Source organism: Aspergillus piperis, assembly GCF_003184755.1.
Source record: "Aspergillus piperis CBS 112811 unplaced genomic scaffold BO85scaffold_14, whole genome shotgun sequence".
In the NCBI taxonomy this organism is placed as follows: Eukaryota; Fungi; Ascomycota; class Eurotiomycetes; order Eurotiales; family Aspergillaceae; genus Aspergillus; species Aspergillus piperis.
The window spans coordinates 486-12,049 of NW_020291604.1; the positions used below are offsets into that span (position 1 = coordinate 486).

The window sequence follows — 11,564 nt, forward strand, 5'->3', positions numbered from 1 at the left end:
AAAGGTGAGGAGAGGTAGGTGAGGCTGGACAGGCAGATCAAGCAGGTAAGGTGAGGTGAGGCAGGTCGAGGTAGATGAGGTGAAGTAGGCAGGTCGGTAGGTAGGGAGGGCAAGGCAAGGCAGGTAGGCAAGGTGAGGTGAGGTAGGTGAGGGAGGACAGGGCAGGGCAGGGCAGGTTGAGATGGGTAGGTAGGTAGGTGGTGAAGGAGGGACAGGACAGGGCAGGGCAGGGCAGTATAGGGCAGGACAGGGCAGGATGAGGTAGGGCAGGTGGTGGCAGGTGGTGGCAGGTGAGGTAGACGAGGTAGATGAGGTAAGGTGAGGTAGGGCAGGTGGTGGCAGGTGAGGTAGACGAGGTAGATGAGGTAGGTTGAGGCAGGTGTGGTAGGATGTGGTCCACAAGCCCCCAGGGCTTGACATGGCTTGGGTCGACTGGGGGCATGGCGACTTACCTGACAGCTCAGTTGCTGTAGACAATGAGCCAGCAGTTGCAGACGAAGATAGAGACGGATGAAGGTGAGAAAGAAGATAGAAGAGGTAGAAAGATAGAAGTAGGTATGGAAACGGTAGAATCAGACATGAGTAGGAAAGAGAGCAGAATAGTATGAAAGGTAGGTGAAGGTAGGTGAATGTAGGTGAATGTATGGTAGACTGGGGAGTTGTAGGAGGAGAAGTCTGGGGAAGAAAGTCCGGGGGCTCAAGGGGCAATTTATAGTCGTTGGGTGGTCACGCTTATTGACTTCATGTTTATCCTTAGACTTGTTATATTGACTTCATATTGATCCTCAGACTTGATACATGACTTCAAAGTCGAGTCACAAAGGAGTCACGGTGTTATTAATAGATCCACTACGTGGTGAGGTATAGCCGATGTCATCAAAAAGGGAGGCATCTAGCAATGGGAGTCTAGACATAGGTCAGTATGCGGCAAAATTTTAGAACGAACAGAACAGGTTCCTCAAAGTCTCATGTATTGTGCTTCATTCAGATTAGATACATCAGATACACAGCGTCACTTCCTCAACCAGTTCCTTCCATAAGGCGGGAGCTTCTCTCTTGCTCCAAACATCCAGACTGAAATACCAAGGACTGCTAGAGTGGCCGCAGCACTCAAAACTTTGCTGCGAGAAGTTGTGTCGTTCCCTTCTCGGTCAAAAGGTGCCTTAACAGGCGGTGATAGCTTCCTCATATTTGTTTCGGAATACGGAGGGTATCTCGCACCCATAACCCCCTCCAACCACGTTGGAATAGCATTCGTATATGTGCGAAGATGCGAGAAAGCAAGTATTCCGTACTTTCCATGGTAGCAACCAGCACCAGAGTTCCCCACACCACCAAAGGGTGCATCAAGAGCAGCGGCATGGAGGAAACAGTCATTGAATGTCACACCACCAGAAGCAGTCTCATCCTGGATGCGTTTCTTTTCAGACTCGACGGTAGTGAAGGCGTAAAGAGCTAACGGGTGCTCAATACTGCGAGTGAAAGAGATAGCGGTATCAAGATCCGCGTCAATGATGGGCAGGATGGGGCCGAAGAGCTCTTCAGACAAAAGAGAATCGTCGGGACTAACATCCACAACGATGGTAGGTCCGAAGTAACGATTTTGACGGTCGCGAATGCCGCCGTGAATGACCTTACCGGTTGTTCTATCGAGAAGAGACTCAAGACGATCGAAATTTCGCTCGTTGATAATGCGACTGTAGTAGTCTGGCTTGTTATCTGGACCACCAGTGAACTCGTCAAAGTAGTGGATCAGTTTCGTCACGAAAGCTTCACGTATGCTAGGGTCAATGAGGACATGATTCACATTAATGCAGATCTGGAGTCCACATTAGAGCCAATGAAGTGAGTCATTCTAATTTATAAGAAAAGTCATACCTGTCCAGCATTCGAAAACTTAGCCCAAGCAATATGTTTTGCTGCGAGATCAATATTCGCAGACGGGGCAACAATTGCAGGCCCTTGACCCCCCAGTTCCAAAGTGACGGGGGTCAAATGTTTGGCAGCAGCAGCATAGATGATCTTGGCAACATTTGCAGAGCCGGTGTAGAAGATGTGATCGAAGCGACTTTCAAGAATATGCTTCATTTCCGACGGCCCTGCACTGACGCAAGTAATAGCGTCGCGATCCATGTACATGGGGACGATCTCCATCAGGAGATCTTGGGAGGCTTGTGCAACGTCGGACGGCTTCAGGATTACCGCACAGCCAGCGGCAATAGCAGCGATCAAGGGTTGTAAGGTCAGCATGAAAGGAAAGTTCCAGGCGCCAATAATCAATGACACGCCCAATGGCTCTTGACGGACTACAGTTCCGCCCAAGAAGTTGATGGGATCCCATCTTGTGGGCTTCTCATCCTTAGTCCACTCATCAAGCTTCTCAAGGGTACGTAGAATGTCATTTTGAAGGCCCGTAATTTCCCCCAGCATAGCTTCCAGAGGATGCTTGTTCAAGTCGGCACGAAGGGCGTCATGGATGCGGTCCTTGTTGTCCTCGACCATCCACCAGGCTCTCTTAAGCTGATGGCGTCTCCAATCTTTGCTCTTGGTGCGACCCGAGGCGAAAGCGGCTCGGACGCTGGCATATGCCTATCCCTTGTTAGCCAGGATGGATGTTGACACGGTCGCAAACGGGTGAATTAGCTTGCCTGGTCAAACTCCGCCTCGGTGGTAAAGGCCATGGTACTGTTATTGTGATGCTTGTTTTGATACTAGATAGAGAATACAGGAAGCTGCGGTTCGAGTTGTGGCTGCTTCTATCCACAGAAAGTTCGAAAGGTGGAGCAGCGATCGGTCGGGAACCAGCAAGGATGGATTGGAATTGATTGCCGCTGACCCGTGACACCCCCGCTTATACTAAAAAGCAATAATGCAGGATTCACTCCTCTTTTACTCGCATCACATGCTACTATTGAAGATGAATTGATATGATCGAATACTAAATTATGCCTTACTAATATATACTCGAGACAGGCCTCCTTTGGCCTTTTCAGCATCCTCTGTCTCACCCTCCATCTCGGTGACCTTGGCTCCGATACTTCCGATGCAGCTTGACTCCCAGTCTGTGCTCCTCCGTTAGCTCACTTGAAACATTCACTAAGCTGGGGCAAATACGTACTAGCAAACTTGCGCGCAGGGATGCGCCGCTGCCACATATCCTCCAACTCCTCCAGTGAGCGTCCGGTGAGCTCGGGAAGGAAGAAGTATCCGCAAGCCACCCCCACGGCTGCAAGGGAGCCATAGATAAAGCCAACCTTGGACTGGAGATCAGCATACGGGGCCTTGAGTAGGTAGGGAAGAGAGTAGGAGACTGCAAAGTCGCAAACAATCCGGATAAGCCAGGCAACAACCGAGGTCTTATCGCGGAGTCGCAGATGGGGAGTTTCTGCGCCTGTAATGACAGATCTGTGTGTAAGTCAATGGTCAGCACATGCTTTATCAACGGAATTTGATGCTAGTCGCGGTAAGGGGGCATACATAGACCCGAAAGACATGATGTAAAACAGCCCGTACATCATGAGCACTCCACAAACTCCACGCTTTTTGCCATCGGTTATGGTCCCTGTCCCTAGCCCACCACAGATCATGAGTAGGGCAGTGGTCATGGTACCGCCCATCAGATATATGGGCCGTCTTCCAGTTGTGTCAACTAGGGAGAAGGTAACCAAAGGGCCCATGGTCGAGATGCCTCGGGATCCTAGCGTGAAGGCGAACGGGTTCATGACTTTCAGGGATTTGACGAACAGACTGCCATACTGACTGACGAAGGATTGTCCAGTCAATTGATTGAAAGCCGCGGTCATCACTGCAATCATTGTCCGTCTCTTATAGATGTCAGTACCACTCACACGTAAGTCAGGGCATGTACGGGAAGGAGACTTACCCGGTTGGTTCCCTGGAGAAGTTCAGCCCAGGAGCCTTTCGTCTGCGCGTTTGCCTCGACAGCTGCTTGCAAAAACGCCACTTCACCAGCGACATCTACATCCTTCCCCTTGTTAAGGTATTCGAGCTGTTTCGTCGCCGCCTGAATCTTGTTCTTCCGGACAAGCCACCGAGGGCTCTCTGGGACAAGCCAACTGCAAAGCAAGATGAAGCAGGGGAACGTCCACATTACACCGATCGGGATTTTCCAAGCAGCGTTTCCCTCCAACTTGGCCGTTTCATACGTGATGATAGCACATATAAACGAGCCAAAAATGTGGGCAAAGACGTATACCACCACTGTCGCCCCGCGAACCACAGTAGGACAGATCTCACCGAGGAACATGGGCACAAGCCAGTCCTCCCAGCCAATGAAACATTGTACTATCATCCGTCCGGCCAGGATCTGACCGAAAGTCGTCGCGCTGTAACTGACGGAGATGCCGATGATGCACATCAGCTGCATGCCTATAAAGCAGGTTCGGCGTCCATAGTATTCTCCAATCGCCCATCCGATGAATGTGCCAGCTGCTTTTGCAGGCAGGCCAAGAGAATTGAGGAAGGCCAAATGCTGAGTGCTGAATCCATACTCCCCAGTGGAGCTATCATAAGTGCCGAATTGCTTTTCGAAAGCTTAGAGAAGTCAACCGAGAACTTGTATGCAAAGAAGAAGATGGGTGGAGCGCGATACGTACAGTCCATTGTCTGGATGGTCGAGTAAACAGCGTCGTCAAAGCCATAGCTAAAGACACTGGTGGCAATGATAGCGTATGCTATCAACATATTCCAGGTGAAAGCATGGCGCATACTCTGTAAGCTCCTCAAGCTTGCCATGATTCTTGTCCAAAGTACACAGACTTATGAGAGATCGAGTGTATCTCTGCACAATTAAAGGTGTCTTCGGCTCAGATGAGCTACAGAAGGATCATAGTCCGTTCCCGATACACATAACCCAGCCATCTCGCGCTCTTAAACTTGCTTTATAGTTATTCTCCAGGTATATCGCGACATTCTGGGGCGATGTTGCCATATCGCTCTAGAGGCGTCTTGAGGGGAGTGGCGCTCTCTGTCCTGTTCGATGAATTCTGCGCTAAATGACCGACAGCCGTAGCCTGACCGAGTACCGGACGCTAAAAATATTATCCATCACGCAGTGGAGAGAATGGTAGGAAATCAATGGAGGTGGATGAAGCCATCGTGCGGAGTGATGATGCCACCGCTAATTGTCCCGTCCAAGCGTTAGCGGCTGAGCTAACAATCATGTTACTTTGAAACGCCCCAATAGTATCCCTTGTCTCCTTCAACATATCGTCAAGGTAGCAGAGAATCAAACAATATGTGCGTATGTTTATCAGATAACTATAAAGCTATCAAGCATCTCTTGGAGATCATGTGTGTGGTTGCATCAAGACCTAAAATTCCCATCCTTACCACACCACCATGACCGCACCTAAACGCCCAAACTTCCTCATCATCGTCGCCGATGACCTTGGCTTCAGCGACACATCTCCCTTCGGGGGAGAAATTGACACGCCCAATCTGCACCGTCTTGCAATGGAAGGCATCCGCATGACAGACTTCCACACTGCGGCTTCCTGCTCACCCACCCGGGCGATGCTCCTCTCAGGCACAGATGCGCACATCGCAGGACTAGGAGTCATGGCAGAGAGAAGAAACCGATTCCCACACATCTTCGACGGCAAATCCGGATACGAAGGCTATCTAAACTACAAAGTCGCAGCCCTGCCCGAGATCCTACAAGACAACGGCTACTTCACCTGCATGTCCGGGAAATGGTACGCCTACCCTACCCTACCCCAACATACCTCATCCCCTCAATCATCTCATCACATCACTAACCTCACAACCAACACAGGCACCTAGGGCTAACCAAAGACGTAGCCCCGTGTTCCCGCGGGTTCACCAAAAACTTCACCCTGCTCCCCGGCGCAGGCAACCACTACAACCACGAGCCCCAACTCTACGACACAACCGAAAAGCCCCGAGTTATCATCAAAGGTGACAAACAAAACCTCTGGATGCGCGACGACCAATTCCTCAACGGCGACACCGACCTCCCCAGCGACTTCTACTCCTCCAACACATTCACCTCCAACCTCCTCTCCATCCTCCAAAACCGCACCCCTGAGCAAACCACCCAACCCTTCTTCGCCTACCTCCCCTTCACAGCCCCCCACTGGCCCCTCCAAGCACCCCCGGAAACCATCAAAAAATACCATGGCCAATACGCCGACGCGCCCCTGGCCCTCCGCACCCGCCGTCTCCGCAGCCTAATCAAGAACGGTCTCGTGCCCGCAGACGTCGACCCCGCGCCCATCATCACCCTCGGCACGACCCCATGGGACGACCTCTCCCCAGAAGAACAAGCCAAATCCTCCCGCGCCATGGAAATCTACGCCGCAATGGTCGATCTCATCGACGTGAACATCGGCCGCGTGCGACAATACCTCCAATCCATAGACGAATGGGACAATACCTTCGTGGTATTCATGTCCGATAACGGCGCAGAGGGGCAGCTCCTCGAAGCCATCCCCATTCTAGCGGGCGCTACTCTGGGCGACGTGATTGACAAATACTACGACAACTCGCTCGAGAACCTGGGAAACCATAACTCCTTCATCTGGTACGGTCCCCAATGGGCCTCAGCAGCCACCGCGCCCTGTCGAGCGCTCAAATCCTACACCACAGAAGGCGGGATCAGATGTCCGTGTATCGTTCGCTATCCGCCCCTGATCAACAACAAATCTACCATAGGAACTATCACCAACACCTTCACCACAGTCATGGACATTCTCCCTACGGTCCTCGATCTAGCGGGAATCAATCTCCCCGGGCCGGTTTTCCGCGGGAGGGAAGTAGCCCCCGTGCGCGGACATTCCTGGCGGCCGTTGCTGGAATCTGTTAAGAATGGTGATGATGATGATGATGTGGATATCTATCATGCGGATGTGGTGGGGTGGGAACAGCTGGGGATTGCGGCTGTTAGGGTGGGGAAGTGGAAAGCGCTGTATTTGCCGCCGCCGAGGGGAGAGGGGAAGTGGGAGTTGTATGATCTGGAGAGGGATTTGGGGGAGGTGGATGATCTGGCGGAGAAGATGCCGGACAAGTTGGCGGAGATGGTGGCGCATTATGAGAGGTATTTTCAGGAGTCCGGGATGTTCGATTCGTATTCGGTGTTTCAGGAGGAGTTGAAGAGGAGGGGGGTGGGGAGGGCTTGGTAGATTAGATTAGATTATTTGGGAATAGTGTTTGATGATGGTGAGTCTGATTTTCGTTGGGTTGTTTGGTTAGATTATTTGAGAAGGTCGTTTATGTCTCTAGGGTGATTTATTGTGTTCATTGATGGATTGTCTGGTTATGTCTATTCTTCACTATTCTTATTATGTTTGTACTGGTTATCTGTACAGGAGGGATATCATACAATCTAACACCATCTTATCCCGTCTAGGCATACATGCATCCGCTGTGGTGAACTCCAACCAGAAAATATGACAAGATAAAGAAATCAAAGTGATACAAGGAAAATGCGAGAGATGTAGACCAGCCAGCCTTTTCATGTATGTGATTCCGGCGTGTCTACCGTCCCTCGTAAGACTCATTGCTGGTGGATACAGCACGTCTTCCCCATCCACTAAACAGCCCGCCGCTATTCGATGCCGGCTCGGTCGGTGCCTTTGCAATGGATGGTGGCCTGCCCAGGAACGAATGTCGTCCTTCGGGGATGATTCCGTTCCGGGCCATGACCTTCCGCATCGAGTCCAGTTTGCCTTTGACTTCTTCAAGTTCCTGACGTGCGACTGCTTCCGCTGTTTTTGCATTAACTAGTTCAAGCAGCAGGGATTCCTCCGCTGCCGGTTTGTTGTTCTCAGTAGCAAGGACGGATTGCAGTCCCAGGCTGCTGGATCGTTTGGTAAACGTGGTCGAATTTGTAGTACTCTTTTGGCTCTTTTGTGAATTGGTGCGGACAAGTTTTAGTTCTCGGAGACCGGTGCTGGTGTAGCCTTCGCTGGTATCGCTGGTTGGGGAGCCGTAGGTTTCGGACGGCGCCGTGTCAGAATTCCTGGTCTTGGTTTTGACCGTGCGGAGCTCCCGGACCATTCGCTCTAGCCGCTGGCGCTCACGGTAGCTGTCTTGGATACGGCCTCGCGCTTCACGGAGTTGTTCTCGAAGGGATGCGTTTTCTTTTTCGTGCTCATCAATCCGGCGCGTCAAGCTCTTGCATCGGTTTGATTCCAGTTCATGCATCTCCTTGTACCGGTTGAGGTCGTCACGCAGTTGGTGCTTGGTTTGGTCCGTTGAGACGACCCTGTGCGTTTCGACCATGGCGAATCTCGCGTCGGCTTTGTGGACTAGATCCATGGGTGGCTCTTCGGATGTCTCTTTAATGTACTGCAGCATTGACTTGGCAAGGACTTGGTCCTCCTCACGCTCCTCCCGTTCTTGCTGCAGTTCACGCGTGAGGTCGGCGTGTTGGCGTTGAAGGTCGCTGAGGGCCATGAGGAGATCCTCGATTTGCGTGTGGAGGTCGCGATCCTTGTGTTGAGATATAGCTGATTTTGCACGTGGCTTTTGTACGTCCGTCGACAATTCCGTCGGCGCGGTGCTGGCGTCCGACGCCGACTCCACAGAATTGAGGGTTGATGTCATGCTCTGTTTGGATGTTGACCGCCGGATGCTGGCCAGATTGGACGCGCTTGCACTGTTGGGATTAAGACTGATGGACTTGACGGAATTGTGTGAGTTAGATCCCGCCCAGAGTCGCCCAAGGAATCGAGAAGCTGCTGCCTGCATCTGAGGGAACGAGATACCGGTTGGAACACCCTGTGATTGGTTATAGCTAGCTTCCAGAGCCTGGAGGCTTTCCTTTGTGACAAGCGACGTGAGAGACACAAAGTCGTTCACGAAGTCATCCGCATGACAGGCATACCTATAGGAATTAGATTAATTCGTAACTGGCTTGGCTGATGACTTACGTGTCCCACAGACTCCTCGAAAGCAACAATTGCATGACATCTTCGAATTCTGCGCATGCCATAATCTTCTTCTCATTCCGCGTCATCAGAGAGAGAGCAACCCGCATCAATGTCTCACAGGCACCCTCCAGGAAGATAACGTCGTAGATTCGGAGAAGCATGGGCAGCGGGCACGCGACTGCGAAGAAGGACAAGAACCATTGCGATACGTAGACCGGTTCAACATGCAGCATCTCAAGGTGTGCGAACAAGCCAGGTCGCAGGCGAGCTAACAAATTCTGGAATTGGTAGACGCGCAGATGAAGCCCGGAGAGATCAGGAAGGTAGCAGGTCCGCAAGTCATAATGGTCCATCAGCCTGAGGTGCCGGTTAGCTCCGAGGTGTACTGCAGCTTGCTTGTATACATACCTAACGAGTACGCAGAACGCCTCTGCATCCGTCATGTGCATCAGCAAGGGACCAACGACAAAGCCCAGTCCCTGGCAGTAGCCGATCTTCGTGTCGTACAGACTGAAGCATTTCAGCACCCGTGCGAGCATCTGCTGCCCCTCCCCGTTAGGATCCCGGAACATCTCCACATTGGGAAAGCTACGGCCAATATCTTTGCCGATGAGCCCTTCGTAGGGGCTCGTCTCGCCACACAATCGCTGGTATTCCGCCAACAATGTGTTATCCCGGGCGCCCGCCAAGCTGGGCCACACCACACCACGCAGTGGTGGCGGAACACCGCTTCGGATCTTGTTCGAGGTCAATGTAGGTAGTCTCTGGGCTGTTTGGGGATAATCGGCGACCAGCGCTGCCCAGAATTCGAGTTCGGTCATTGGCGGCGGAGGCAGCTGGGAGTAGCGTAGTGATGATCGGGGGTCCTCGTCGATCAGTCGCTTGATCTGGTGCAAGGACTGCGAACGAGACGGTCGGGTGACTCGCTGCGCATGCGACTTGCTGGCGAGAGCCGACTTGGGGTTCGTCGCAAGAGCGTTGTTTTCCTGCTCCAGTCGCGCTAAGAGAAGGGCAGTGGACTGGTACACGTCAACTGCTGCATCTTGAATCTCTCGGACTAGATATACGCACCTCATCCGACCCTTCACAACGGGGTTCCTGCTCTTCCGTCTTTTCTAGCTCCTCCCAATCCACTGCATCGCTCCGGTCCCGTTCCTCACTACTGCGGGACCGTATCGAGGTAGCATCGCCATTATTGGAGCTTTGTTCTAAGTCGGCCTTTGCTGGTTCCTGGGTCGGGGTTGTCCTGGATTCGTCTTCTTCGTCGCTCGAGTGCTCCCGGGTTGGAGATGTCACATCCACAGGGGTTTGAGGGATGTTGAGAGAACGCCAGTCGGGTTGGGTGTGTTCGGAATTGGAGGTCAATGGCACGGTGACCATTGAGTCGGTATCGTGGGACCCAGTGTTGACGGAGTCCGAATGGACGTGGGAGGGGGAGCGATCGGCGTTCTCCATGGTCATTGCGTTCCTGATTGGGGCTGTGATGTTGAATGCCGGTGTCAAAGGCGCATTCCTCGGGAAGATCGAGATGTTAGGGGTGGGTGTCAGTGTTGAAGGGCGACGGAGGGGTTAAGCCAGCAGCCAGACACGATAAGGAGGGCGGACAGTCGAGGGAGGGGCTGTCAATAACGACAGCATATCTCTCCGGCGCAGAAGGGGATGATCGATGGGCAAGAACCAGCGCGTGGAATTGAGGGGCCAGAGAGAAAGAAGAATAACGAGCAGAGGCAAGGGAAGGAAACGGCGGTGATTTTGGTTTCCAAGGCCAAATGGGGGGGGGAAAGGGATCAGGAGCGTCGGGAGTATTATTAGCGTTTGGCGACGGTTAGTCCCCGACACTAACAATTGCCATTAACCTGTCAGGTTCCCTCCTTCTCAGTCCTTCAGGGGCACACTTGTTGGCGAGCCACTCACCTTCCCCCCATTCTTCTCGCCCCGTCGATCGATTTTCAATAATCATCCCAGACTACTGTCCAATCTACAGCTTATACTACCATACACTTTGGCTTTTCATTACACTGTATAACATAATATAACATACCACTGCAGCAACATTCTTTGGAATTACGTAGATTCTCCTCATCATCTGGAGTTGCTTATCACCGTCTGATCAAAATGGAGCCATTCTCCACGGACAGTGAACCGTGGAATTATTCCCTGATCGACCCGGGCTGCCCTCCTTCTCTCCCGCGGGTGATTTCTCGAAGGGTCGAATGTCTACACTAGTGATGCCAGCGCAATATCCCATGGCCCTACCGTCGTTTCGCTCGGGGCCGGTCGATCCACGACCCCATCTGGTGCAGTATTTTTATCGGCCGGTGCACTTTGATCCACCAGAGACGGGCTCGAGGAGGGGTCACGGAGGGGCTAGATGGGACGTTGGACCTTTGGACCGCAAATCGCAAGGCTAAATCGTCGTAGCTGGCTTATCGGTGAAAAGATCTCGAGGAGTCAGTGTCGGAGTAACCGCCCCCTTCGACAGCATCTGGCCAGTGGTGAGAGAAGGATGTTGTTGTGGTGAGATGGGGGCCCCCTGACTCCTGTTTGAAAACATTACATGACCAGTTTCATCTGGTTCGAGTCGTGTTCGGCTTCAGTTAATTGGTCACATAGTATGTCTTGGCTGCGTTCATTGGCTGGTTTTAGACC

General features: G+C 52.2%; 3 protein-coding genes across 3 annotated transcripts; 1 reads left to right on the forward strand and 2 right to left on the reverse strand.

The window, feature by feature from the left end:
• Positions 1 to 956: 956 nt before the first annotated feature.
• Positions 957 to 5,114, reverse strand: BO85DRAFT_521572 (aldehyde dehydrogenase). Its single transcript, XM_025665206.1, has 7 exons — positions 4,617 to 5,114; positions 3,884 to 4,554; positions 3,478 to 3,824; positions 3,119 to 3,405; positions 2,965 to 3,062; positions 1,879 to 2,589; positions 957 to 1,819 (listed from the first exon to the last, which is right to left on the reverse strand). Exons 1-7 carry the CDS (start codon positions 4,753 to 4,755, stop codon positions 1,013 to 1,015), a joined length of 3,060 nt encoding a protein of 1,019 aa, XP_025513615.1. The 5' UTR covers positions 4,756 to 5,114; the 3' UTR covers positions 957 to 1,012.
• Positions 5,115 to 5,245: 131 nt separating this feature from the next.
• Positions 5,246 to 7,572, forward strand: BO85DRAFT_400726 (arylsulfatase). The gene is made up of 2 exons (XM_025657134.1): positions 5,246 to 5,717; positions 5,798 to 7,572. Exons 1-2 carry the CDS (start codon positions 5,362 to 5,364, stop codon positions 7,161 to 7,163), a joined length of 1,722 nt encoding a protein of 573 aa, XP_025513616.1. The 5' UTR covers positions 5,246 to 5,361; the 3' UTR covers positions 7,164 to 7,572.
• On the reverse strand, positions 7,253 to 10,741 carry BO85DRAFT_450965 (putative GTPase activating protein (Evi5)). The gene is made up of 4 exons (XM_025660491.1): positions 9,987 to 10,741; positions 9,324 to 9,934; positions 8,916 to 9,272; positions 7,253 to 8,869 (listed from the first exon to the last, which is right to left on the reverse strand). Exons 1-4 carry the CDS (start codon positions 10,374 to 10,376, stop codon positions 7,519 to 7,521), a joined length of 2,709 nt encoding a protein of 902 aa, XP_025513617.1. The 5' UTR covers positions 10,377 to 10,741; the 3' UTR covers positions 7,253 to 7,518.
• Between the last annotated feature and the right edge of the window lie 823 nt (positions 10,742 to 11,564).

What these genes read in the sequence shown, in the direction of transcription:
- BO85DRAFT_521572 (XM_025665206.1), bottom strand. Translation starts at nt 4,755, where the DNA reads ATGGCAAGCTTGAGGAGCTTACAGAGTATGCGCCATGCTTTCACCTGG. An exon ending in GACCATCCAGACAATGGACT is followed by an intron (nt 4,555 to 4,616) that starts GTACGTATCGCG and finishes GACTTCTCTAAG; the next exon opens with CTTTCGAAAAGCAATTCGGC. An exon ending in AGTTTTCGAATGCTGGACAG is followed by an intron (nt 1,820 to 1,878) that starts GTATGACTTTTC and finishes TGTGGACTCCAG; the next exon opens with ATCTGCATTAATGTGAATCA.
- BO85DRAFT_400726 (XM_025657134.1), top strand. Translation starts at nt 5,362, where the DNA reads ATGACCGCACCTAAACGCCCAAACTTCCTCATCATCGTCGCCGATGAC. An exon ending in ACCTGCATGTCCGGGAAATG is followed by an intron (nt 5,718 to 5,797) that starts GTACGCCTACCC and finishes CAACCAACACAG; the next exon opens with GCACCTAGGGCTAACCAAAG.
- BO85DRAFT_450965 (XM_025660491.1), bottom strand. Translation starts at nt 10,376, where the DNA reads ATGACCATGGAGAACGCCGATCGCTCCCCCTCCCACGTCCATTCGGAC. An exon ending in GTTGTGAAGGGTCGGATGAG is followed by an intron (nt 9,935 to 9,986) that starts GTGCGTATATCT and finishes GACGTGTACCAG; the next exon opens with TCCACTGCCCTTCTCTTAGC. An exon ending in TCGAGGAGTCTGTGGGACAC is followed by an intron (nt 8,870 to 8,915) that starts GTAAGTCATCAG and finishes TAATTCCTATAG; the next exon opens with GTATGCCTGTCATGCGGATG.